Raw genomic sequence first — 27628 nt, forward strand, 5'->3', positions numbered from 1 at the left:
AAGGGCACTCAGAGGCCCCTGGGGCTCACAGAAAGACACTTGGAGGATGACAGAAAGGAGTATGTTACCCTGTGGGGTATAAACAAGCCTATTCTAAGGCTCCTGTGCTGAACAGCAGGTAAAGCAAACAGAAGCCAACAGCACCGTCACGCATCCTGCCCCCAGCCCGGCAGGCAGACCGACAGCAGCAGCGCTGGGAACTGTGCTGCCACACAGGGCCTGCAGCCCCCCGAACCACTGCTGGTGCCACTGCCACAGCCACAGCCATGGCGGGCACCGCCAGTGTCACCAGGACAGTATTGCAGCATACTGCCACCCACGACTGGCACTGGGTTAAGATGCAGCATGGGAAAAACCTGCCACAGCTGTGGCAGGCCCCTCAGCAACGATGCCCCCTGCTTAACCAGCCAGGCAGGCCCTGAGTGATGCTGCAGCTTTGGTGGCCTCTCCCAGACATGGAGCGGTGCTTGAATCACAGCACAAAATAATGCTAAGAAATAAAACTTGTAGCTTTTGAAAACCAGAGTAGCCATTGCTCATACACCGTCTGGCCATTGGTCTGCTTCTGGGAGGTGGTGAGCGATGGCTCCCCCCTTCAGATTACGTCTCTTTTTTCTTTTTCTCTTTCCTTCTCCTCTCCCACTTTCCCAGGGGACATGCGTACCAGGGATGGATGAAGACAATACACGCAACCTCCATTGTTTTGTTTAACATACTTTATTCACTGGGGAGCAATCCCCCCGATTCCCTCCCAGAGCCTCCTTGGGAGCCGTGGCTCTCCAGGGAGATGGAGAAAATGCTCTCCTCCTCTTCCATGTCTTCCAGCTTTGTCTTCTTTTTGGCTCTCTGGGTCCTCCCAGCTCTTGGGTGGTGGAGGAGCAGCTCTCTTAGGTGCTTCTGCATCAGGACGATGTTTCCTTCCATCCGGCATAGCATCTCATAGCTGTCATAGGAGTACCCACAGTGGCAGCACGTCCCTGAGGAAGCTGAGGGCGTCTTGCTCACCTCCTGGAAACAAGAGGCCAAGGGGGCATGATGAAAGGGACATGGGCCTTGGGGGGGCTAGAGGCATCTGCACCTGGGCTTGGCCTCTTCTTGAGAACTTTGGGTCCTGCTGGGCTGCACCAGGCAGCACGATGTGCAAAGAAAGCCTCAGGCAGGCCCCATATTTTTGTCCCTCAGGCATCAGCCTGTCCCTGTTTCTTCTTCTGAAGATGAGACCCACCTCTGCCTCCCAGGGGTGGGAAGAGGTCCAGGGAAGACCCAGGGCACCTTAGGGTCCTCCTGAGTCCTTCATGACCACATGGGCTGTTACTCCTTGTCCTACCCGTTACTGACCCAAAGTTTAAGGCCTTGGCAGTCCCAGCAACCTGACACTGTTTGGCCTGCCTGACCTCCGTCACTCACCTCTCTCTGGCATCTCCTGGCTTTTCTCCAGAAGCAAATCCCCACAAGGAAAACTCCACCAAGCAGGCACAGGGCTGAGTCGCTCCTGTAGAGCACCTCCATGGATGCAAAAGCTGCATCCAGCATGGCTAGGGAGGACCACAGCTGGCCCAGCAGGTAGGGCAGGTAGGAGCACTGGCTCTCTGTACCAATGCCCTGGTGCTCCAGGTCCTCAGGAGCCACGTCCCACATAAGCGTGGCCCAGGAGGGCCGGCTGGAACAGCCAAGGCTGCTGGGGAGCAGAGAGGCCACACAGAGCAGATAGACAAGGGAGAGCCCCGGGCTGAGCATTTTGCTGCTCCTTCTCTGGGCTCGATCTCTGGCCGTCACCAGCAGCACCGCTGTCTGCACGCTGAGTGGGTGATGGTGCCAGCAGCCGCACGGTGCTGTCACCGATGGCCCTGTGATGTCACAAGGCCTTCGTGGGGCACCCAGCAAGAGGGGAAGGTCTTGGCAGGGAGGCAGGGCCCGGGGAACCGAATTTCTCAGCCGGCTGCTCCTATGGTCACCTCCCCACTGCGGGTCTGGGTCTGCCTCGCCACTGAGGCCTGGGCCAGAGCCCTGGGGGCAGGGGCTGTGCTCCAAAATGCTCAGTGAGGAGGAGCTGTGCCAGTGCAGGGGCGTTGCTGAGCCCCCCAGACCCATGCTCATCCTTCCGTGCTGTTCCCACAGGCTGTGGGGCAGCCGTGGCATTGCCCGCAGCACCAGTGGGGTGCTCAGGGCTTTGGTGGCACAGGCAGGAGCAGATTGCAGGCCCAGCTGGTGACTCCCATACTTGTCAATATTGCATAGAAATGACACAAATATCATTCTTTATTAAATGGAAGAAGTTTTCATTCCTTATCTTTCTCCATTTATGACATAAACTCAAAATATGTAACTTGCTGGGGCACATTGTTTCCTGATATAAGTCTTGTGACTTTAATGTGTTGCACAGTGGTTAAATTTGGTGGTAGACTGGTGATTGCTTTCTTCTTCACACCTTTCTTCACTATTCAGTATGTAGCTTTCGTTGTGGTGATGTCAGATAGGGTCATACCATTCTAAAGCACCGGTAAACCTTTCTTCCCCTTGGGAAACTATACATGCTCGGTGAGAGGATTTTATTTTGTGGGAATGTCGATCTGCTTGAGGCTACGTAGGAAGGCTCTGCAAAGGGATCTGGATAGGCTGGATGGATGGGCCGAGGCCAAGTGTATGAGGTTCAACAAGGCCAAGTGCCGGGTCCTGCGCTGGGAGCACAGCACCCCCACGTAATGCTGTGGGAAGAGTGCTGGAAAGCTGCCTGTCGGAAAAGGACCTGGGGATGTTGATCAGTAGCCAGCTGAATATCAGACAGCAGTGCGCTGGCTACTATGGGCGGATGGCCAGGAAGACCAACAGCTTCTTGGCTTGTATCAGAAATAGTGTGGCCAGCAGGCCCAGGGAAGTGATTGTCCCCCTGTACTCAGCTCTGGCTCTTGCTTGCACCTCACTCTGTGTTCAGCTTTGGGCCCCTCACTGCAAGAAAGCTATTGAGGTGCTGGAGCATGTCCAAAGAAGGACTGTGAAGCATGGTTTAGTGGTAGACTTGGGAGTAGGAACTGATGGTATTAGAGGTCTTTTCCAAACTTAATGATTCTATGATTCTGTGATTCCTGTGCCTCTTCTTGTAGCAACTTTCTTCCTTTGGGAGGACTCGTTAGCTCATGCTTTGGTGCAGAGGGACCTCCAGTGTCCCTTTGCGGCAGATGCTTTGGCCTCACAGGCCATAGCTTGCTATTTCTTTGTCAAAAGACCTTCCTATGTATCATGGAAGGAGATGAGGTCCCCGCAGTGTTGCAGGCAACAGGCTGGGAAAGACACGTGCTGTTTGCTCCCCTGTGGGGAGAAGGCAAGCCCAATTGTGGGACTGCTTTTGCTCAAGGACCCAGGTGTACTTGGACGATGGGGAACTGCGGTGTGTACCGTGAGTGACTTTCACCTTCGTGGATGTAGCTCCAAAAGGAAAGAAAGAGCTTTAGTGACTGTCCTTTTCCTCTCCTCCCCTCAAGTCTCTTCATTCGTGTGCCTCTGCCTGGAGCTCCTTTGCTGTCTTTGGAGGACAGATTATCTCATCTTTTGGTGCAGAGGGACTTCACTGTGCTTTTGCGGTTCGTGCTTTGGTGTCCCAAGCCTCACAGTACTGCCCTGGTTAATGCTGAGTGCTGCAGGACCTGGGTTGGGCCCTGCCCTGGACAGCATCGCCCCAGTCCTGTCAATGGTCTATGTCCTATGTCTCCACCCTGTCGTTATTTTTCACCATATTGACTCTCTGTGCCTTTTTGTTCACTCCATTCTGCTTCATTTAAATGTATCATATTAAACACTTCTGTTGTCTCAGTAATTATTTTTTTCTGCAGCATTTCACTCAACGCCAGTAAGAATCTGTAAAATCACGTCCTTAGTGCTACTTTCACAGCATGCCTTACCCCTGCTATGCTCCCCGTCTGTGCTCAGCATTCAGCAGCAATGATTTTTTTTAAGCATTCAGTTCACCAGTTAAAGGTATTGGGAATACAATGAAGATGCTCTTATGTCTTTCCATGCATTTGATCCCTAACACGGGTATCATTTATTGTACAAGGTGGCCCTGCGCGTGTTCTCCTTTAGAGGCAGGGGGAGATTTAGCAGACAGCAGGAGAGAATATGTGAGAATGGAAACCCTTTCGAGCACAGATCCCCGTTTCCCAGCTCAGCGCCTCCAAGCGTCAGCATCCCGGGAACCTCCCCAGCTGCTGGAGCTCCCGGGTTTCGCTTTCGGTTTCGTTTCCCGGCCGGGCCGGGGCTGGCTGGGGCGGGGAGCAGGCATAAAGGAGCTGCCTCGGGCTCAGCCTAGCGGTAGCAGGCTGCTTGCTGGCACGGCATGGCCGGGGGAAGGAAAAAGCAGCGGCAGCGGCAGCGGCAGCGGGCCGGAGAGCAGAAGCGCAGCCCCCAGCAGCGGCCGAAGGCAGCGGGAGGTGCGGGGGGGAACCGGCGGCGTACCGGGGGTGGGGGGGTCGGGGACCCCGCCGGGAGCCAGGGGTTGGGGAGGAGACGGGGGTGATGGGGAGAGATGCCCCTGCCTGACTGCACGCTGTGGTTAAGCTGGGGAGGTGAGAAAGGTGGGCGGTGGGGCAGCCAAGGTGTGAATTTTACTGCTTCTCCAGTGTCTTGTAAAACATCTGACTTCGAGACAACCTGTGCCCAAGCGTGTGACAAATCTAGGGCAGTCAGATAACTCAGCAAGAGCCTTTTTTCCCCAGGACACTCTCCACAGCCGTGCAAAAGTAAGTGTACTTCTGCTGACGTGTCAGTGATTGTTTTCAGAGCCTGTATCTGAGAGATGGCGAAATGTCTTCTAGTGACAGCCAGGAGAGTGGCTGGTGGACAACAAAGTAGTGCACAGGACACTGAAGCTCTGAGTGACCTGAGAAAATATTGCCTAAGCTTGCTGCACTTCTTCCCAAGGAGCAGAAAATCTCAGTGAAAGCAGTAGCACACAGAGATACTGGGGAGGGAGCAGAGATGGTTAAGGTGCCTGCTTCCTGCCATGTCTGTCTTTATTTGTTCTGTAGAAGATGTGCAGTTGCAGAGAAAGGAGGGGGTGAAATGTTCAAACTGTGATGAAACACATACGCTCCTTCTCTCCTGTGATGGGAAGCTTTCCGAACACTGGGCTACGTCTTCGGATAACTGCTTTAAGCCAAGGTAAGAAGCTTTTGCAGGGTGAAGGTATGTATTGCAATGGTCAGAGAACGTCCTCCTTTTCCTAAAGGTAACATTCAAGAAACTCAGGCATGCTCTTACTGTAAAAAGGAAACAAGAACACTTGCATTCCTAAAACTCAAAACTTTCTCTTCTTTTTTAACCAGCAAGAAATGTTCTGATTTTGAGGGTAACACTAAGATCTGAGCTGTTTGAGATACTGACGGTACAGGTTCCTCTCAAAACTTAGTAAGGATAAGTAGATTTACCAGTTTGCAAATGACATGCAAACTACATGTGGCTTAGGAAAGCTGTGTGTGAAAGACCCAGGCCCACATAAACCTTGCCACCTTCTGATTAATCTGTGAGGGTAACCAGCATCTACAAATGACATAGCAGTATGCTTATGGAATTTGCTGCTAGTTTGCCCAGGGATGAGACTGATTCTCTTTCAGCTTCCTCTGGTGCAAACCACAATCAGATCAGTTAGTGCAACTGAAGGAAGCTAGTATAAGAGCAGGGTGAATCAACTGAGAGATGACCAATATTTTTCTATGTAAATACTGCTAAACATCCTAGGACGTGGTGAGCAGAGGATCCTCTTTTTTTTTACTTAGTCTCATGGCAGAGCATCTGTTTTGATTTGGTATTTTTTCCTAATCTTCGTAGGCTGGTGGAAGAACTGGGAAACCGAGAAATTGTTCAAATAGCCTGTGGGGACCATCACTCCATGGCGCTGTCCAGAGGTAGTCTCTTTTATGCACACCTTTTCTCCAAATGGGAGTCCCATTTGACAGGCTTGCTCAGAAGGGAGACCTTGAACCGTGTCCAGTAGTTAGTGACACCATCAGTAATGAGCAATGGATAGGTGACACAAACTGTGCTCTCTGTCAGCTCTGCCCTTCCTTCCCAGCTCCCAGGGACCTGCAGTTCTATCTTTCTCCAATTCCTTAGCACTACCCCTCCTCAAAGGTGCGTCGTGGAGAGCAAACGTGGCTGCCCTGCCCTACGCTCACCAGACCTGGACATTTTAAAGTTTGAGCTCTTCTCTGGTTCATAAAAGTACGGCAATAGAGGCAACACCCTGCTTTTATTCGTGCTGTGATGAGTCACATAGGCAGCATGGGACTGCCCTGAAGGGGGCAGAAGCAGACAGGGAGATTTGGTTTCTGCCGCTGATGTACTCCTAGCACTTAGGAGCTAGATCTTTGAAAACAGCACTGATTCTCACTCCCACTCCCAAAGCACAAAGACTCAAGGGAAGCCTGACACAGAGCTGTTTTCTTTTGTTCCACGTGTGAAGGAGGTGAGCTCTTTACCTGGGGCCAGAATGCCTATGGACAGCTTGGAGTGGGGAGACAAGTCACGCTCACCCCCAAACCACAGCTGGTGAAAGGACTAAAGGGCATCCCACTTGCTCAAATTGCTGCTGGAGGAGCTCACAGCATTGCTGTGTCACTCTCTGGAGCCGTGTACTCCTGGGGAAAGAACGACCTTGGACAGCTGGGACTTGGACACACGGAAGGTAAGGAAAGAAAGCAGTTTGAGAGCAAAGCAACAGGAAGGTATTTTCCTGCTCAGTGAACTTTCTGCACACAGGAATCACTCTAGAATGCCAAATCTCTTTGGAACAGCAGTGGGTGGTAGGGACTTTGGAAGCAAGTATATCTAGATAAATTTTTTGTTTCAAAGCTATTGCATCCTGACCAGAAAATGCATGAAGGGTCGAGGGATTTAGGTGTTATATATCTACAGATCATTTTGTCATCATTTTATGTGGCCAAGTGGGTAGCCTGGGCTCGTAAAACCATATGTCTCTTTCCAGCCAATCTTGCATGAAAGAAATTCATTTTATACCTCTTTGCCTTCTTTAATTTTCTGTGAAGATAAGGTGAGAAAATAATTAAAGTCACCCATTGTCTTCAGACTTAGAAGGCAAGAGTAGAGTTGCCTTAGCCAGACAGAACCTGAAGTTGTTGAATATGTTCAGCTCCTTGAATATCAGATGTTTTGAGGCCAAGTACCTTTCATCAAACAAATGTGAAAGTGTTGCATTTTGTTTCAGACCTAGTGTAACTGAACAGAGAAAAAACTATGAACCAGACAGAACATTATGAGAAAGAGAATGTTATAGTGGAGGGTAGAAAACAACTTGAAACCAAGTCATAAATATATGAATTGCTGTAAGATAGGACGGTAAAATCCAAAAAAAAAAGAAAGAAAGAAAGAAAAAAAACCAACGAGAAGTATTTTCTAATTCTACACTCTAGTATGCTTTCACTTTAGCTATGCTGTATTTTCTTTCCAGACAAGGACTACCCATCATACATTGAAGCATTAGAGCACTGGAAGACTGTATTTATCGCATGTGGGGCAGATCATACTGCAGTTCTCTCCAAGGTGAATCTGAAATTGAAACTCAGCATCTGAGAAATGCTGGGAGAAAAGATACACTGCTAAAACTCAACACAAAGAAATTGGAATATCAATGCTCGCTTCCATCGGAGTCTGGAGATGATCCCGAAGGCATACTAACTGTGGTAGTGGGAAAACTGGCCTTTGCTCAGATTCATATCACCTGCATGAACAGGGAGGGAGATGGTGAATAGGAATCCTGGGGCAACGAGAAGCAATTTGACACTTCATACTTTTTAAACATACTTTTACTTTTTTTTTTTTTTATAGCATACTGTGAGCAAATGAGAGCAATAGGTCATTCACTAGGTTTAACTCGTACAATAAAATGCTTAAAAAACAGGGAGTTATTCTCAGAAGGTTTTTTTTTGGTTTTTTTCCAGGAGTTAAAGGATTTGGGCATAAAAACAACATAAGATTAGGCTTGATGAGCAGTGAACTGTTTGAATGAGGGATGTTTTGAGTAAAGGCCCATAATGCATATTGTGTCTTGCTGGGTCCCTCTCTTGATGGTGACCATTTGAATGCTGTTAATAATGCAGAGATCCTGTTGTTTGTTTCTTCATCTTCAAGGATGGCTTGGTGTGCACATTTGGAGCAGGAGGGGCTGGCCAGCTTGGTCACAACTCCACCCGGAATGAACTAACACCTCGTGTAGTGGCTGAGCTGTGGGGAGCAAGAGTTTCGCAGGTTGCCTGTGGAAGGTAGGAAAGTACCTTAATAAAATGCCTTCTGAGGTCAGAGTTTTAGGGGAATCACTGAACAACAGCAGGGATGAAAGTCACCAATATGTTCAAATCCCTGTGTGTTCAGCTCTGTCAGTGATCTTCCTGATCAGGCCACCCTTCTGCCACGAGCCCTGTGAAATCAGAACCCTCAGCCAGTGCCAAGCAGGGGGAGAGGGCTGCAAAAACCATCAGGAGTCCTTGACTCTTGTTCTTCCAAGAAATGAAGGGTGTACTGGGTTCCAAAGGACAGAAGACTGTCAAAAAGCTAAGTCAGAAAAGTCATCGAGTTCCCATCTCCTTCAAAAGACTGGGTGGAAACTTAGAAAGAACCAAGCAATAGTGAAAATGATCCAGTTTCATTCTGCCTTTCTGGAACTGGGACAGAAAAAGTCTCCTGTTGAATTTCCTGGGTTTTGAATCAGACTCAGCAGTGTGGAATTTGCACTTGGAAAAAAAATGGAAGGAAGCTAGCAAGGCATAACAATTAATTTTTTTTATGCAGAACCAGGGTAAATCACAAACATTAGGGGATAGTATAGGAAATTTGAGTCTGTATTTTTTTACTTTTTTACTATGCTTATAGAAGGAAAGGGTCCTATGACTTCAGTTAAAGGGACTCTATGGCTGGACTGTCATGACTTCTAAAGACAAGCCTCAGCTATCCCCTCTGAAAGCATATCTGTAAATTGTATTCTAAGTAGCTCAGTGGTATTAACTTGTTCTGACCATTTTTCTTTTTCTGAACAGACAGCACACACTGGTGTATGTCCCCTCCTTGGACAAAGTCTATTTATTTGGTTCTGATGAAGGACAGCTGGGAAATGAGAGAGTGGCTAATGAATTGATACCACTTCCCATCAATTCACCAGTGGATAATGGAAAATTCTGTCAGGGTAATGAACACTGCAGATGTGTACAATCTGTATTAATTTCTTCAGTTCAGTTTGATTTCTTGATTTCCTGTTTACACTAGAAAGCTGATGGCTTCTAGTTGCTTAGACATGCTTGCTTGATAGTCCCAAACACAGTCTAGCAATGTGTAAATCTATTTGCTATTTGATTTACCATCATGAGTAATGGCCTCAAGGAATCAACTTTTAGATAGACAGCTGCTGTCTTTTTTTTTTTTAATATGCCACCTCCGTGCACTGAACACTATGTAGCAATGACTGTGTCTTCAACTGTTTGAAAACCTTTTCATTCTTTCACAGAAAACAACACCTCACAAAAGGTGATTAAAACTACGTCAGAAGAAAAGGAGAGTATTGTCCTTTGCTTGAAGGAAAGGGTATGTACATATTTGTTTACAGATTGTAGTTTTACCATTTTTCACAATACTGTTGGAAGCTTTTGATTTTTCTTTTCTGCTTTTAATGCTCCAACTAAAGATAAGTCTCTTTGCAGTTCTTTTCATGCCTACATCAGAAACAGACTTGTATTGCAATTATATTTCTGTTCTATGTTTTCTGCATCTGGGTCACACTGGATGACCATTAATTTATTTATATTTAGGCTGAAATGTTCTTGTAGTGATTGACTTGAAAAAAAGAATCACATCTGCTATACCTTTAATCTCATCACATATTCATGCATTTCCTACAGAATTCCTATCCTTTGAATGGAATTGCAACTCTGAAGGAGAACGAAGCGGATGCATGGATTTCTAATTCCCGTCCAAAACGCTGGAAAACTATAAAAAAGTAAGTCAGAATGCTGGTGTTGATTTTTTTTTCCCCCAATACATAATTTTCCCTAAAAAAATATTATTCTTTGAAGACTCTTGTAGGAACTGATGTTTGAGAATTTAGCCGAGGGCCATATCTTGTACCAGCACTGCTTACTTAATTTTTGCATAGGAAAAACACATGCTCATAAGCAACAGCCCCTTGATAACCGTTTTGAAAGAACAGAACAGATGTACTGCCTGGTTTTGGGAGCCAGTCCTTCTCATTGCAAGAATTGATTGTTAAATTGGTGAAGAGCTGACAAAGTTAAACCAGTCTAGAGACTGAGGCCTTGTATAAAAGCTCTCAATATGGTGTTGTTAAGAAATTTTTATGTGGTTAGGTGGAGATAAACTTGTGCACATGGCTTTTGTTCTCTCAGAATTAAATAATGAAGTTGCTACTTTTGTTGAAAGGATTGGTTTGTTTTTTTTTCTTTGCCTTTTTTTTTTATTATTTTTACTCAGGAATATCAGACTGATCTTTTCATCTGAGGCTTGCATCAATGGAAGCTTCCTGGAGAAGAGGTAGTGTGTGCTGACATAGACATAAAAATATTTGCTTAATATAAACTGATCACAAAGTGTTATTTTAAGCTATGTATGTAGAGAAGAATAGTTGCATCTGAATTTGCAAGAAGCAAGTCTGCATTTTCAAGGAAAAGCTTGAAATAAAATTATTTTTTTATCCTGTAGTTCCCACCAAAATTTGCTGTAGAAGCTCATATTGTAGTAGACCATCCCATAGTGACAACTGATGGATGATTTTAATCTCGTGAGGCAATATTACAACTCCCACTTTATTACAGTCCATAATAGCTCCTCCCAGCACTGAAGAGCAATTCATTTTTGGGTGAAATACAGCAAGCCTGTTATTAACAGTTATTAACAGTCCATCACTACACAAGATGGGAATGACAGAATATTAATGAGGATGCACCACAGTGAGAATATCCTTATAAAACAGGTGAAGCTGTACTCACTGGAGTTGGGGCTTAATTCTAAGTATTTTCTGGTGTTAGGGTGCTTCACTGTTCAGTCACTAATAAAAAACAGCTCATTTGATTTTTTTCCTTTGCGACAGAGACAAACATTTCAAAACTTCCAAAGAAATCTCAGGTGTAGACATGAGAGAAGTGCAATGTTTTTATAACAAGATCAGCAACAAGAGAGTAATCTACCAGGAGGTAAGGATTTGATATAAGAATTCTCACTACATGGACACCAAGGAGCTCTAGATCTGACTACTGTTTTCCCAGTCTTTCACAAACAAAGCAAATGTGGGACAGACGTGTTCTGCAGCAGAGTGGGGGATCAGGGCGTGCAAGGTGTTTCTCACATCAAGGAAGCCACCAGGAACTGGCAGCCCTCACGAGAGCGGCTGACTGGGCTTGAGTGGAGTCAGGAGTGGGTTGTGTCCCCTGTCCTTCCCCCTGAACAAAGGCAGCCCTAGGGAGTTCAGTATGGCAGGAGCAAGTACACTTGTGGGAGGTATGCCCAGGTTGAGGCACTCCTCTGCTCTGGCAAGAGGTGAATAAACTGAAGTATATCAGGGAGTCTGAGGAGACAGACTTCTGGAGTTGCTCCCTACCTTTTCTGAGACAGGCCCAGCAGACAGAAGGGACACTCAATAGAGGGGCTTCCCTGTCCGCTCTCCACCCGGCCGAATGCACTGACCTAGAGGATAAGGGGCAATGGCAACAAGTCCTGGCTTGGCGCAGCAGGTTCATCCCCTTAGGAACTTCTCACCTTCTCAGGTGCCCGTGCACAATAGGTGTGAAGCTTTGCAGGTCAATCTGAGCAACACTGGGGAATGCAGTACGTCTGGCTTGGAGGTGACGCGAAGGTCACGTTGACCTGTGTCCTGCATTAAAATAGCTCCCACCAAGAAAAAAAGACAGGTCACTGTTGTGGGAGACTCCCTTCTGAAGGGAACAGAAGGCCCAATGTGCAGACCAGACCTGCTTCATAGGAAGGTCTGCTGCCTCCCCAGGCCCCAGATTAGGGATGTGAAGAGAGAGCTGTTTGCCCTGGTTTGGCCCTCAGACTATTACCTGTTAGTGATTTTTCAAGTACGCAGAGATGACAAAGTCTGAGGACAATCAAAAGAGACTTCAGGGCCCCGTGACATAGTTGTTGAGAGGTCAGGAGTACAGGTGATGTTTTCCCCTCTCTCCAGTTGCAGGGATTGATGGGTTGAGGAACAGGAAAAGTCAGCAAATCATTATCTGGCTCCAAGCCTGATGTCACCAGCAGAACTTGGGATTTTTTGATCATCGGTCATTTTACAAGACACCAGGCCTGCTGGCAATGGATGGCATTCACCTGTCTCTAAGGGGGAAAAGGATCTTTGCTCAGGAGTTAGCAGGGCTCACTGATAAGGCTTTAAACTAGATTTGAAAGGGGAGGGAAGGGGATAAAACCAGGCTTGACAGAGACAAGCCTGGGGGTGATATGACAATGGTTAAAGAACAATGTGCTAGCAAGGTCCATTGGTCTACCACCCCTGCTGAGGTAGGGGATGGAGAACCATGTGGTACCAAAGGCACAAGGGATATTGACAGGTTAGAAATCACAAAAGTACCTGGGAATGGTCATGCAGGGCTTCTCCCCCCCCAAAGGTGGCAGGATCGCTAGCCCAACTGAAGTGCATCTACACCAATGCACACGATATGGGCAACAAACAGGAGCTGGAAGCCATTGTGCAGCAAGAGGGCTGTGACATAGTTGCTACCACTGAAACATGGTGGGATGGCTCTCATGAATGGACTGCTGCAATGGACGGCTACAAACTCTTCAGAACGGATAGGGTAGGAAGGAGAAGTGGTGGGGTAGATGTTAGGCAGTGTTTGGGTTGTCTTGAGATTAATAATGCCGATGACAGGGTTGAATGTTTATGATTAAGAATCAGAGGGAAGGCCAGTGAGGCAGATGTCCTGGTGGACATCTGTTATAGACTGCCTAACTAGGCCGAAGAAGCGGACGAATAATCTACAAATAGCTGGGACAGGTTTTGCAATTGCTAGCCCTTGTTCTCATAGGGGACTTCTACTTATCGGATGTCTGCTGGAAATACAACCCAGCACAGAGGAAACAGTCTAGGAGGTTTCTAGAGTGTGTGGAAGATAACTTCCTGACGGAGCTACTGAACGAGCCAGCTAGGGACAGTGCCTGCTGGACCTTTTGCTCAGAAACAGAAAAGGACTTGTGGGTGATGTGAAGGTTGGAGGCCATCTTGGGCACAGTGATCATGAAATAATAGAGCTTTCAATTCTTGGAAAAGTAAGGAAGGGGGTTACCAGAACTGTCACCTTGGACTTCTGGAGGACAGACTTTGGCCTGGTAATGAGGCTGGTTGGTGGAGTCCCTTGGGAGGCAGTCCTGAAGGACAAAAGAGTCCAGGAAGGCTGGACGTTCTTCAAGAAAGAAATCCTAAAGGCACAGGAGGAGGCCGTCCCCACATGCCGAAAGATAAGCCAGCATGAAAGAAAACTGGCCTGGCTGAACAAAGAGCTGCAGCTAGAGCTCGGAAAGAAAAAGAGGGTTTATGACCTTTGGAAGAAAGGGCAGGTCACTCAGGAGGACTACAAAGATGTCATGAGGCTGTACAGGGACAAAATTAGAAAAACCAAAGCCCAATTTGAGCTCAATCTCGCTATTGTTATTAAAGACAATAAAAATGATTCTATAAATACATAAACAAGAAAAGAAGGACTAAAGAGAATCTCCATCCTTTATTGGATGTGAAGGGAAACATACTGATAAGAGATGAGGAAAAGGCTGAGGTACTTAATGCCTTCTTTGCTTCAGTCTTTATCAGCAAGACCAGTTGTTCTCCAGGTATTCAGCCCCCTGAGCTGGTAGATAGGGATGCGGAGCAGAATTAAGACCTCATAATCCACGAGGAAATGATTAATGACCTGCTACTCCGCTTAGATGTATGCAACTGTATGGGGCTAGATGGGATCCACCTGAGGGTACAGAGGGAGCTGGTGGGAGTGCTCACCAAGCTGCTTTCCATCATTTATTAGTGGTTCTGGCTATCAGGGGAGGTCCCAGCTGACTAGAGGCTAGTAAACAGGATACCTATCTACAAGAAGAGCTAGAAGGAAGATCTGGGAAACTGCAGGCCTGTCAGTCTGACTTCAGTGCCAAGGAAGCTCATGGAGCAGATGATCTTGAGTGCTATCTTACAGGACAGCCAGGTGATCAGGCCCAGTCAGCACGGGTTTATCAAAGGCTGAGGAACCTGATCTTCTACAACAAGGTGGCATGCTCAGTGGATGAGGGAAAGGCTGTCAATGTGGTCTAGCTAGACTTTGGTAAGGCTTATGATACTGTTTCCCACAGCATTCTCCTGAAGAAGCTGGCAGCTCAAGGCTTGGACTGCTGTATGCTTTGTTGGGTTAAAAACTGACTGGGTGGCTGGGCCCAAAGAGTCGTGGTGAATGGAGTTAAATCCAGCTGGAGGCCGGTCACTAGTGGAGTCTCCCAAGGCTCAGTATTGGGGCCACTTTTCTTCAATATCTTTATCAATGATCTGGATGAGGGGATCGAGTGCACCTTCAGTAAGTTTGCAGACGACACCAAGTTAGGCGTGAGTGTTGATCTGCTCGAGGGTAGGAAATCTCTGCAGAGAACTCTGGATAGGCTGGGTTGATGGGCTGAGGCCAGCTCTATGAGATTCAACAAGGCCAACAGCATCCTGGCTTGTATCAGAAATAGTGTGGCCAGCAGGACCAGGGAAGACATTGCCCCCCTGTACTTGGCTCTGGGCTGCACCTTGAAAACTGTGTTCAGTTTTGGGCCTCTTGCTACAAGAAAGACATTGCAGTGCTGTAGTATGCCCAAACAAGGGCAACAAAGCAGGTGAAGGGTATAGAGAAGAAGTCTTATGACTTGTTCTGAGTGGCTGAGGGAGCTGGGGTTGTTTAGCTTGGAGAAGAGAAGGCTCAGGGAAGACCTTATTGTACTTTACAATTACCTCAAATGAGGTTGTAGCAAGGTGGGGATTGGTCTCTTCTCCCAAGCACCAAGTGATACGATGAGGGGAAATGGCCTCAAGTTGTGCCAGAGGAGGTTTAGGTTGGATATTAGGAGAAATTTCTTTACCGGAAGGGTTGTGTGGCATTGGAATGGGCTGTCCAGGGAAGTGGTTGAGTCACCATCCCTGGAGGTCTTCAAGAAGCCTTAGATTTAGAACTTAGCAGCATGGTTTAGTGGTGGGCTTTAGTACTAGGTTAAAGGTTGGACTAGATGATCTTAGGGGTCTTTTCCAACCTGAATGATTCTATGAAAAAAATAATAATCCAACCTTTCAGGAAGCTTCTTGAAGAGTTTGTTTGTTGTCCCTACTGAAGCTGAATCCTGGAGAGGTGAAGTTTTATGAAAGTCTTAGTGCAGGGAACAAGCCCTTTTACAAAAAGCTGCCAGGCTTCCCAGTGAAGAGAAATGATGGCAGAATTACCCCAGAAAGTTGTCTGTCTTCTATTGGGGGAAATAAATGGATGAATGAGTTACCCAAAATCAATCAGAAAACTGAGTAATTTAGGAACTGAATTTAAAGGCAGTATTCTAGACCTAGTGTGTGAAAGAAGATCTGTGAATGAAACAGAAATTCTGTGCTAACCTAATTCATAGGTTATTTTGGCATAACACAATTGCATTTTTAATCCCTGTTTTTAATCCCTGATTTTTTTTTTTTTTTTTTTTTTCTCCCCCCTGAAGGTGCAAAACGGAATTGAGGATTTGCTGCCATCATTGTCGTCCTCTCCCATCTCACCTGAAAATTTCAGAGTCTACTTGATCTTGCCTTTCCTTCTTCAGGGAGATGATGAGAGCTCTTACTGTTCTCTCAGACTGTTAGCAAAAGCCATTTTGAGGCTCCAGCAGAAGGACCGGGAAGCTCTTGGTAGGGTTTGAAGTAGATGGAATTGAATGATTAAATGTTTGGTCATTTTGGGCTGTGGAGCAAAAGATAGTATTGTTGATGTAACTTGTTCCAGAGTTCAGCCTGGAAGAAATGCTTTTGGTAGAAATACAAATATGGGGACTACTACAGAAAAAGCAGGCACAAGAAAAACAGTGTTTCTCAATCTGAGGTTTACTAATTTTGTACTATGAAATTTAGCGTTTTGTTTTGTTCAGTTGATAAGAAAGGAAAATGCAACTTAATCAAAAAAAAAAAAAAGTAGTCATTTGCATGTTACCTGTGGTGGATATCTTACTAGCTGTTATTTTATTTACAGAGTGCCTGTGGTCAAATCTAGACACATTATTTTTCAAAAATCTGGTCCATATATATCAGAAGCTTTCCCAGAACACACTGGATCAATTAATCAGGAGAAACGGAGTGTTGCAAATACATCTCTTTGAACACGAGACTACTCTTAGACTGCATGAGACTCTGCAAATACTGCACATTCTTTACCAGGTGAGAAGGTGTTTGGATCCAGATTAGACAGGACATATCAGTATGATTTAGAATATTTTAATAATTTTCTTTGTTGAATTTTCAGTGTTTCCTTCTTACAAGGAAACATGGTGCTTTGACATTCCTTCAGGAATCTTTTTAGCATGTCTTTGAAGGAGTTGAGTTGTCCCACTACCTACCCCAAATCATGCTCTTGAACAGTGCCTGGCTGACTGTCTGTAGAAATGAATCACAGAATGGTTGAGGTTGGAAGGGACTTCTGAAGATCATCTAGTCCAAACCCTCTGCCAAGCACGATAACCTAGAGCACAAATGAAGAACTGAAGCATGTTATAGCCTCAAGGTGGGAGGGAATGCTTTCAGTGAGGACTGCAAGCCTTGATGCATGTTGAGCTATGGATGTAGCTGTGGTGGTTTTACCATGCTATGCAGTTGAACACCAGAATGGCTCTCTCACTTCCCCTCCTGAAAGAAAAAAGGGGAGAAATAGGATGGAAAGGGCTCTAGAGTTGAGATAAGGACAGGCAGGTCACCCACCAATTATCATTGCGGGCAAAGCAGAGGGTCCCTTTTGGAGGCAGCTGAAATTGGCTCTTATCTGACACAGGACAGCTTCTGGGCTCCTCACAGAGGCCACCCCTGCATCCCCCCTGCTACCAAGCCCTTGCCACGTAAGCGCAGCACAGTGGTGCCTGCCAGTGAGATCCCTCACCCCAGTAACTGCTCACAGCATTTAAATGACAGCCCACCTATTTGGCACAGCATGGCTGTCACAGCAATACTGTAGGATGCTTTAAGAGCCTGTTACCTGAGAAGTTTTCTGAAACAGAAGAATTATAACATGTTTAGCTGCATATGAATAAGGGGAAGAGAGGGGACAATAGCTGTATTCTTCTCAAAAGATATCCTTTCTCTTGCTGAGATCTTCAAAGTTTAGGAAAGGGAGAAAGTTCAAGCATGCACTCAGTGTGAATCAGAGAACTGATAAATTTGGTTCAGAATTCAGTATCCTTTTGGCTGAGAATGCAGACTTGGACCTCTAAGTTTATACTTTCGAATCTATTCACTGGATAAAACTCAGAAGTGCAGGAGGGTACTCCTCAGTAAGTGGTGACATCATTTGCATCTTTATGTGGTCACTTCCCCCCCCCCCCCCCCAGAATCACATCTCTGTCAGGCAACAAATATGAAAGTGAATGAGGAACTTCAGATTCTCTTGCAACATGACAGACAAAGTGGAAAAAAATACCTTTCATACCTTTCATACCTTTGCTAACGAGTCTTTGTTGTAAATGAAAATCACGTTCCTGCAAGTTTTTACATGGTTTTCTGTGACTTGCCACTGTTGAGTGCTTCTACAGTGTTGTAGTGTTTCTGTACTTCCATTTCTGTGCACGGTCTCAGAGCTATTTCTGCTGAGAGCCCGGTTTCTTCTTAGTCCTGTCCTGCTTACAGATGCATAGCTCAGCAGTTCTGCTTTTCATATTGTGTCTATCAATGCAGGTGAACACCAGGGCTGGCTTCAGACTACAAGAAAACAACTTCTATGTGTCCGAAGTGAAAACGATTATCGAATATTTATTCAACGTGAAACAAGCTGTAAGTATAAAATCTTACAGCAGCACAAAACACTTATTCTGCTGTTTTGTAAATCAATATATATGGAAGTCAACTCTAAACTCTACCCAAGCGGCAGTGCACTTTCCCACTCCTCCGGCTGTCCTAAATCATGCAAGCCATTTACAGTCTCAGTATTTCAGCAGCTACAATAGTACCTTTCCTTTGACTCCCTGGTTCAGAGAACCAGGGCTGTTCCCAAGAGCTTAGATCTGTTTGCTTCAAACTGGCAATGAGTATGAAATAGCAGCGTGAAGGATGGTTGCTATGCTTCTAGTATACTTCTAGATTTTATCATATTTAATTAACAGAATTATTGTGAGGTCTCTTTAAACTTTTATGGAGATACCCTATTGAGCACTTCCATTTACTTATATCTAAAAGCAGTGTTAATAATAATAATAAAATCTGTGAAATGGTTCACTTCTTCACTTTTAATAACAACATATCTAACTTGGGTGTCTGGGGCATTTTTACTATTTTTACAAGGTCCAGGGGGACCTTGATAGGCTTGAGAGGTGGGCGTGTGTGAACTTCATGAGGTTCAATGAGGCCAAATGCAAGGTCCTGTATCTGGGCCAGGGCAATACCAAGCACAAATACAGGCTGGGAGAATGGACTGAGCACAGCCCTGAGGAGAAGGACCCGGGGATGTTGGTTGATGAGAAGCTCGACATGAGCTGGCAATGTGAGCTTGCAGCCCAGAAAGGAAGCCCAAGGAATAAAATTACTGTTTTATTCCTGGGATACTGTAATGTATGTCTGCCTACACAGACAGTTCTGCAAAAATTCAGATGCCTCCTTATCAGTTTCCCATTCATGCAAGTGTTTAGAAGCCGCTTTTATGGAGCGTGCCTCTCTGTTGGTATAGTGTTCATGTACAAAGTATGTACATGTTGGTACATGTACAGGTATGTTGGTATAGTGTTCATATTCTGTTTGTATAGTGGTCATGTACACATCAAAAGCCTTTTTCAGAAATACAGGATGGCAGTTCAATCTCTACACATACCCCCAAACTCTGATCTTGCAAGTGAAGAATCATCATGTCTTTTCTTTGTAATTTCAGGTGATGTTTCAGAGGGTGACATTTCAGAGGACTCTAGGGATGCTGACCAAATATCCATGCATCTTTGACATGCAAGACAAGATCTGGGTTCATTATTTAGAATGCAACAGTCTGTACACGTGCTACAACTTTGTAAGTGTCACCAATTTTTTATTTGTTTTTACAATTTAGAAGAGAGAAACACACTTCTAACAAATGGTTATTTAATTCTTCAACAGCTAGGCTGGATATGGAAGAAACCCTATACTTTCTCTGTCAGACGAGAACACCTTCTGGATGACATACGGCGTCATTTAATAACAGCACAAAATGATCAATTCAGCAGGAACTTAGAAGTAAGATACCAAAATATATTGTTTTGTTAGCTCTAAATGTATTACTGCACTGTTCTGAAGTATTATAAAGTTCCACTGGGGATGTAAAGTAAATCGGGAGGGTAGTATTTTACATTCCTGTTCCAGATAGCCGTTAGGCTTTCTGGGCATAATTTAAATGCAAGTGGCAGTGCTATTTACTGTGAAGCTGCTTTGGGATAATATAATAGGATTGCTCAGGAAACTGGTAATTGGCAAAGTCCATTACTATTACTGCTACAATGATTTTGAAGAGACTCAGCTAGTTTTCTTCAGGTTTTCTTCAATACTAGCCCTGCCCTGCAAAAGCAGTTAGGTGGCTGATGTGGGATCCAAGCATCTGCCCAGAGCTGAGCTCAACACAAGGACCATGTGCCTGTGTTCTGTCACTAACCCAAGCGCTGTCAGTCTGGTACTGCACCTATGCATTATCCGATTCTGTTTCTTCCCACGTGAGACTCCTTGCTGGCCAGAGCTGTCAAAGCTTTTCCTTCCTAAACATTTAGGAAAAGATTCACAAATAGCTTCTAGAGCTACCCTTCCTTCCCCCTTCCTCAGTACATCAGCGAAAATGGGTACTTTTTACACTGAAAATAAGGCTTGTGCTCTGTACTATCCTCTAGACAAGCCTCTCCACTGATCATAGAAGGAGCCCCAACAAGTTCCCAGATGTTTGCCAGTCAGCCTTCAAATACACCCTCTGCACACTGCCTTTCATACTATAGATCACACCATTATTTGCGCAGAAGCTACTTGGTCAATTTGATTAGTATCTCACCAACAGACACTACTGTCTATAGACACTACTACTAAGATCTGCAACATTTACAGTTTTGTGCTGCATTTCTGAAATGTTCAGCAGGTAAAGGACACTCTGTCACTCCATTCTCTAGTCTTACTGTAAACGGGAACAGGGAAGGCTGAAGTACTTAGCAGAAGTATCTTCTGTTTGCTCTCTACTGAAGATGCTGAAGAAGAGATGGTGTTAAGGGGAAAGATACCCTACATACGTATGTAGTATTTGTAGCTGCTGACTTGGCTACCAAATCCTGGGCTCAGTAAGCTGTTTCTCCTCCAGCCTGTCAGGAGATGCCTCTTTAATGAAGATGACCCAGCATGGCTATCAAACTCGTGCACTCAGACACACTTAACAAATAGAATAAGGACATACATCTCTGAAATAGATACTGAAATATGTTGTAGGTGATTCTGCCTAACAAAACCCCTAGATGCACAAATACATCTTTTCTGGGCAGCAAGCAATGCTGTTGTTTGCCCATCTTTTTCTTACAAAAAAAAATTGATGAAAAAATAAATAACCAAAGCAAGCAGTTGGTGGATGTACAGTCATGGGTGTCATCCCAAGTAAATTTCTTCATTTAACTCAAAGCTTGTTATTAACCATCAGCCTAATTTATTTTACATTCTTCTAACAGGGAGACAAATACATCTCAATACACACACATCACTTCAAGACATATGAACAAAGTTAAAGCTTCATGACTCAAGGAGAGACTTATACCGTCATGCTGTCATTGCTTATTATCTAAGACGTTACTTCAATCTGCGTGCAGTCTTTTCTCAAAAGGATGACTGCCACCTGTAAGCTTTTAAGTAGTACCATTAGAAACAGAGAATGTTCTTGAAGAGATATACTAGAAAGAGTTAATGCTTCTCATTAGTCCTCCTCTCTATCTTCCTTAGCAGTAATTAAGTAATGGGCTTGCTGCAGATGACTTCATACAGTTCCAGATACCACTAGGAAAACAGCGACGGTCACTAGTGCCAGATGGGAACTCTCTCAAATCAACTGTAGCACCCTGTGAGAGTAAACTGTTGCTCTAGAGAAGCACAGGGGTTTAGCAAACGCATTGCACTAGTTGTGCCTAAAGAGCTTAATCCCCATCCAGGTCCACAGGTGGAAGAACACATAAACTGGTATTGTAATAGGCAGGAGGAGGCTGTAGAAACACAAGCTATTTGTGCTGGTGCAGCCCTGCGGGAAGGTCTCATCCACAGCGGCTGCATAGAACAAGCCTGCTAGGGACAGGAGCGGAACGAGGACGGTCAGTGTGGGCAGGGAGGGCAGCACGCCTCCTCCAGCCATCGCTTTACTGCTGGGGCCCAGCGGGCCCTGAGGTCTCCTTCGAGCCGCCAGCCGGGGGCTTCTTCCGCGTTGTCCTGGCAGCCTCCGGGATCATGTTCGGGATGCCATCGATGACGGGATACGCGATGCCCAGCTCCTCGTTAATGAGCTCGTTAGTAGACTCGTCATACCTGGGCAGCCAAGAGAAAAATAATAATAATTCCAAGCGAGGAGCGGATAGCTTAGGTTTGCCCTTCAGCACCCGCTCGCTTCCCCCTCACCTCAGCGGCCGCTTGGAGAGCGGGCACACCAAGAAGCGCAGCAGGGACGGCTCCAGCGCCTGCCCCCGGCCCTGGCCGCCCGCCCCGCGGCTCCCCGCCGCCCGCCTCAGCGCCGCCACGGCCCCGCGCCCGCCTCGTAACATGGCGGCCGCGCCCGGGGCTCGGTTCCGGTGCTCGGGCGGGACGCGCCGGGCCGTGCCGCGGGGAGCGCACACGGGTTCCGGGCGGCGCCGGGCCCCCCTCGTCACGGGTGTCTCCGGGCCCGCAGGTGGTGTTCGAGGGCGAGGAAGGGCAGGATGGTGGCGGGCCGTCCCGGGAGCTCTTCGCTATCGCCGCCAGGGCCTTCAGCGACCCCCGGAGCGGTGCCTTCCGCCACTTCCCCTCCCGGCTGGTCTGGTTCCCCAGTCAGGTAAGGCGGCGCAGCTGCCCCGGTGCAAGGGAAATGCGCTTCAAGACAGAGAAAGGTATAATTTCTTCTGCTTTTTTTTTTTTTTTTTTTTTAAAAAAAATTCATGTCTAACTAGGTGCCAAGCCACGACGACACTTTTTTCCTGATTGGGACCCTGTTTGGGATGGCTTTTTATAACAAATGCCATGCTCCCTTCCCCTTCCCCAGCGCTCTCTTCAAGAAGATGTTGAACATCACACCCACCCTGGAGGATCTGAGGGAGCTGATGCCAGCAGTAGCCAGGTACAAGCTAGGAATGTCCTAAGCTGTGAGATTCCTAAGGGATTTCCTAATTTGCTGTGAAACTACAGTTCGGGCAGGTCTCCTAGTTTGGTGATGTGCACAGAAATCTTGAAAGCAGTGTTAGGTACACCTATGGCAATGATATCTGCCATTTCTGAGCTGCTGAAAAACACAGTGTTTTGAAGGAGGCTCCTTGGCTGGGAATACAGCTCTCAAACAGATGCTGGCATCACCAAAAAAAAAGTCAAGTCCTGGACGTTGGAAGGAGTAGGGATGCCACTCCGTGTGAGCTTAAGTCCATACTAGCAATATGTGGTTCATAAATACTTCAAGCTGTAGTTTGGACTTGAAATAACAACCTTATTTATTTAATTATTTATTACTAATTTCCACAGTGATTTTAAAGTAGCCAGTCATGAGCGCAGTATTAACCTATGCTGCAGTCATGTCAAATCTGAGAACCAAGATGCAGCGTTTCCACATACTGAGAAAGGAGATTACAGGCAGATACTGCAGGAAGAGCTGCTGCTGCCAGCAGCATAAAGCTTCTAGGTACCTGAAGCCTAACATTCCACACAATTGATATGAACAGTTGGTAAGAACCTTTTCCCTAGAGCCAGTGACTGTGTCAATGTGCAGAAAAGCCCTCAGTGTACTGAAATGTTGGGTTGCCAGCAATGCTTTGAGAGACACTGTTCTATAAAACAGTTCTCCTAGATCATCCCACTGATGCACACATAATTCCTTACTAGATGGTCTTTGGAAGGATAAAGCTGTGGTCTGAGCCCACTTGCCACTGGAATTACTCTCTGTAAAATCCCCGCGGAGCATGGAAATGGTCTTGCTTGGAATCCTTTGTAATCAAGGCATTTGCTCTTAAGTCATGGCAATTGTAGAACTCAAGTGTATAAATCAGTTTAGGGCCACATTATGAAGGTTCTGTGTGAGTACAAGTACTCTGTATGTGTGTACATTTAAATACTGCTTGTCAAAGGATGCTTTTCAGCAGAATCTGAGAGTGCAATGAATCGTCTTAATGTCTCTTCTCTATCTTTCCTTTTTTGTGGTTTTTTTCTTGAAAGGAATCTTCAGAATATTTTGAATGAAGAATCTGAGGATGAGCTTGAGAGCCAGCACATGACCTTCGTGGTAAGATGCCATTGTGTCATTTTGATGTGCAAGCATGTAACTCAAGCAAGACAGTATCCCCCTGCAAATGACACAAAAACTTGTCTGTAAACGCAAACTAGTGAGAGTGCTGAGTCAAGCCCCGCAGAAAGAAAGAGTAATAGATATAGCTCACATGTGCCTATTATATATATAATAGATATGGCATCCAATGTTTTTCCTTTCTGTGCAGCAACTGGAAGAAGGAGGGTCTGTGGTTGAGCTTAAAGAAAATGGTACCAACATTCCTGTCACTAAGCATAACAGGTCAGTTTCATTTTTCTTGTCCTGTTATCTGTTATGAGTATACAAAATGTCGTATCTATATCCGTCCCCACATATTCCTTGAAAATACTGAGCATCAACATTGTGCCGTTCATCTCAGTCCAATAACTTGTTTGCTTTCAGTTCTTGCTATTTCTGCTGTATGTGTGCCAGACATCAGCAGTTTGTGCCAGCAGTGGATAAGACAGGGATCCCTGGTCATCCTGACATTGGCGTACGCAGGGATACCTGGTCTTTACATGGAAGTTCCTAACAAATATATAAAATGTCTCTGAACAACATTTTCAGGGAAATACAGACAACTTGTCTGGGAAATCAGGCACAGGTACACCTCTGTAAGATTTTTTTGTGAGCAAAATATTCCCTGCTTAGTTATTTGTACATAACATGTCTTGTGCATAATGGAAGAGGAGCAATCTATCAATGAGGTTTTGTGTTAATATTAACCTCAGCACAGAGGACACAGAGCAAGTCTATGGCCTGAGTTATGCAGGTGACTGCTTTCAGTAAAGAGTTTTGACAAGAAAGCAGGTGAAACAGAGTAAAGAAAAAGAAAAAAAAAAGTTCTATGTATTTCTCTTTTTCAAAAGTCACTTTCTTGTATTACTTGTTTGAATCAAAATATTTTTGCAGGAAGGAATTTGTTGACTTATATGTGAATTACATATTCAATGAATCAATACGGAAGCCATTTGAGGACTTTATGCAAGGTTTTTTAAGAGGCTGTCCAGCTAGAAGCTGGAAGATGTTTCTCCCTGTTGAGCTCCGAGTTGCTCTCCTGGGACACGCAACATACAACTGGCGTCTGCTGCAAAAGGTATTGGATACAAGCAGAGTGGCTTTCTGCTGTTTTGCACAAGGTGTTTGCTGAGCAAAAACTCCTTCAGTCCTGTTATTTTATTGAATGTGTAGATCAGGAACACAAAGATAGTAGCTCAAGGTACTCTTTTTATCATTTGTAACATTGTTTTGAGTCTGTTTCTAATCCACACTAGGTACAAGAAAATAGGGTGATAAAAATTAAATTGTAGCTCAAGGATTGTCATGCGGATCTTTGAAAAACAAATGAACAAGCAGATTCCAGTCAAGAGGATTTGAACATCTATGAACAGGATTATAAAATTATCAGATAAACCGTTGTTGCTTTAAATAAAAATGGAAATAGCGAAGCCAGTTTTATTTTTATCTCTTTAACAGAATGTGATGTACATAGGCTATCAGGAGTCACATCAAACCATCAAGAATTTTTGGACTGTGTTTTTCAAGCTCCCAGAAGAAAAAAAGAAAAAGTTTCTTGGTAATATTCAGACATTCTAAACTTTCCTACAGCCCTTTTCTCTCTCTCTCACAAGACACATTTAGATGCTTGTGTGTGAAAAATACTGTAGATCCAAACTGCTTTTCAGTATGCTTTTCCCCCCCATTTTCTAGTGAAAGCCACAAAGGATTAACACTAAGAATAATACAGACACAGGTCTGACCCTTCTCACCTCCCTTGAAGCTTGCTTAAAGGCATCTGACACCCTTGTATCTTGCAATTACTTTATGCCTTACTTTTGTGGATATCAGTTGTTGGTCAGAGGCCTCAACTTGCGTGCTGACACAAGCAGTTTAGCTTTCTCTAAGGAAGCTACCTCATCCTTTTTAAAGGTAGAAGATCAAACCTAGCCTGGGTTTTCTTATCTACAAAGTCTATATAAGTAAAAGTAAAAGATGGTTTATAATTATTACGAATCAGCAAGAGACTATTATAATCGGGTAGAAATTGAGCAACACAGAACAATTAGCTTATGGAAACAGCTATATGTTTACACTGATTTTCCTTCATATGTTTTTCATCCTCTGATGACATTTTCTTGTTTGTTTGTTTTTAATTTGCTAACTTGCCTTTGTTCCATCCTCCTTTGTTTAGCTTTTATGTCAGGATCTGATCGAATCCCTGCCTATGGACTGGAATATTTTGGATTTGCTATTCAAGATCCTGGATGGGAAAATCCAGATAATTTTTTTCCTCGAGGTAATACCTGCAGCCACCTTCTCATCCTCCCCAGGTACAGCAGTAAGGAAATACTAGAGAAAAAGCTCCTCTGTGCCATAGAGCATGATGAAGGTTTTGCCTTGAAGTGACTTTTGGTCAGGAGCACATTAATGCACAAACAAGAAAGCAAGTTTTTGTTTCATTTGTAATATTTTTCCTCTTGGTAACTGATTTACTGGTTTCTACCCTGACTTTTTTTTTTTACTGTACTTCATAAACACTTGACTGTGTGTATTCACTGAGGTTGTATATTGATTACATACTTGATTGTTAGATTATAAAGTTAGTAAAAAAAGAATACTATTTAACATGCTTGCAAGAAGCAATTTGGTAAACAAGTATATTTACATGTGTGTTCATCCTAATTGTGCTGTAGTGGTCTTCTTTAGTTGGTCGAGCTCTCAACAGCAGGGTTTCTGTGATTTGTACGTTACCAAATACACAGACAGTGTATGCTAAAGTCATTGTCACAAGAGGAGGCCAGGGTAACATTTTAACCTGTGTTAGTCAAGGATTCTCTTGGAGAGCAACCAACTCTAAGGAGACCCGATCCATTAAATTGTGAATTGAAGGAGCAATCTGTACTTACCTGAATATGGCCTTTTACTTATCTGAGAGAAGTTCTTAGGAAGAGGATTTGATCATTCCTAGACTTTGTCAGAAGCTGTATTTGTAAAGCATTAATTAGTTTGTTGTGTTGCTTTACATCTTCTAAGGAGATGGCTGGCAATTAAAACAGAATTTTAGGCCTGCAGAACAGCTCTGTCTGCAGAACGTTGTGAATATGAGGCTTGCAGGACTGTTGGAAGCTCATTGCCAAAACTGTTTAACACTGGCAGGATATTGGCAATGTCAGGCAGGATGTAAAGGCAGAATGTGTATTTTCTCTGTATATTTTGCTTTATGTAAAAAAAAAAATAATTGAGGGATAGCAGTCATGATTTTCTGACGTCCTTTTTCCTTTGGTGTAAGTGTGTCAGTAGATGTACATATGTAAAGAAGGCTTTTACTGTGCTAAATTAAATGATGATTGGTTAAGTTTTCATACCTGTGGTTCTGTTTTTCCTCTGTTATGTGGCTGCCTATGCATGACAATGTATATCTGTTTTCTGTCCTCGTTCATATACACAAGGCCTTCACAAGAGGAGTCAAAGGCTGTATAGGTGTGTTTCAAACGTGCATTGCATACACTGAACAAGTCAAAGTATTTTACATTTGGTGCAGAATATGGTTTAGATGAATGTAAAAATCTAGAGCGAGACGATGACAAATTTTCACCACCTCCTCTGCCTTGATTTCGTGTTGTGCATTACACGCAGTGCCCCTTTCCAGAGCTGGGTGAATTTTAATGATGAATAAACTACTCCCAAGCTGCAAAAATGAATGTTACAACCTCTGTCACTGTAAGGTTGTCCATTAAGACTTGGGGAACTATCCTGTTGCTGCCTGCCTGACTCACTGATGTGTTAGTGGGGATGGGTACCACGGTAGCGCTGCTAGTTTGAAGCATTTGATACAACTCCCAGTGCAAGGACAGGTCACCCCTGGAAACGTGTCATTTGAGGACACATGAAAAGTGTACAGGGACTGC

The 27628-nt window shown here is 44.9% G+C and overlaps 3 protein-coding genes across 5 annotated transcripts; 1 reads left to right on the top strand and 2 right to left on the bottom strand.

Annotated features, from left to right (window-relative positions):
* Positions 1-581: 581 nt before the first annotated feature.
* On the bottom strand, positions 582-2550 carry LOC136790750 (uncharacterized). Its single transcript, XM_066996355.1, has 2 exons — positions 1408-2550; positions 582-1008 (listed from the first exon to the last, which is right to left on the bottom strand). The coding sequence occupies exons 1-2, from the start codon at positions 2254-2256 to the stop codon at positions 718-720; spliced, it is 1140 nt and encodes a 379-aa protein (XP_066852456.1). The 5' UTR covers positions 2257-2550; the 3' UTR covers positions 582-717.
* A 1682-nt stretch (positions 2551-4232) lies between these two features.
* On the top strand, positions 4233-27082 carry LOC106046070 (probable E3 ubiquitin-protein ligase HERC3). Of its 2 annotated transcripts, XM_048052142.2 has the most exons (23): positions 4235-4424; positions 5022-5154; positions 5821-5897; positions 6455-6676; positions 7460-7551; positions 8140-8270; positions 9042-9187; positions 9506-9582; positions 9897-9994; positions 10486-10545; positions 11102-11204; positions 15745-15928; positions 16266-16450; positions 17954-18049; positions 19137-19268; positions 19355-19471; positions 22125-22265; positions 22381-22547; positions 23630-23696; positions 23908-23981; positions 24633-24816; positions 25197-25296; positions 25912-27082. In XM_048052142.2, the coding sequence occupies exons 1-23, from the start codon at positions 4331-4333 to the stop codon at positions 26124-26126; spliced, it is 2895 nt and encodes a 964-aa protein (XP_047908099.2). In that variant the 5' UTR covers positions 4235-4330; the 3' UTR covers positions 26127-27082. The 2 variants fall into 2 exon arrangements, 1 of the variants encoding a protein (XP_047908099.2); XR_007159439.2 differs by lacking the exon at positions 24633-24816 and having other exon boundaries at positions 4233-4424; positions 25912-25960.
* On the bottom strand, positions 20881-22045 carry LOC106046094 (phosphatidylinositol N-acetylglucosaminyltransferase subunit Y). 2 transcript variants are annotated; one of them, XM_013196936.3, is made up of 2 exons: positions 21857-21996; positions 20881-21766 (listed from the first exon to the last, which is right to left on the bottom strand). In XM_013196936.3, the coding sequence occupies exon 2, from the start codon at positions 21594-21596 to the stop codon at positions 21366-21368; it is 231 nt and encodes a 76-aa protein (XP_013052390.1). In that variant the 5' UTR covers positions 21597-21766; positions 21857-21996; the 3' UTR covers positions 20881-21365. The 2 variants fall into 2 exon arrangements, with proteins under 2 accessions (XP_013052390.1, XP_047908100.2); XM_048052143.2 differs by having other exon boundaries at positions 21395-21766; positions 21857-22045.
* Positions 27083-27628: the final 546 nt, after the last annotated feature.

The sequence above is a fragment of the Anser cygnoides genome, chromosome 4, assembly GCF_040182565.1.
Source record: "Anser cygnoides isolate HZ-2024a breed goose chromosome 4, Taihu_goose_T2T_genome, whole genome shotgun sequence".
Classification (NCBI taxonomy): domain Eukaryota; kingdom Metazoa; phylum Chordata; class Aves; order Anseriformes; family Anatidae; genus Anser; species Anser cygnoides.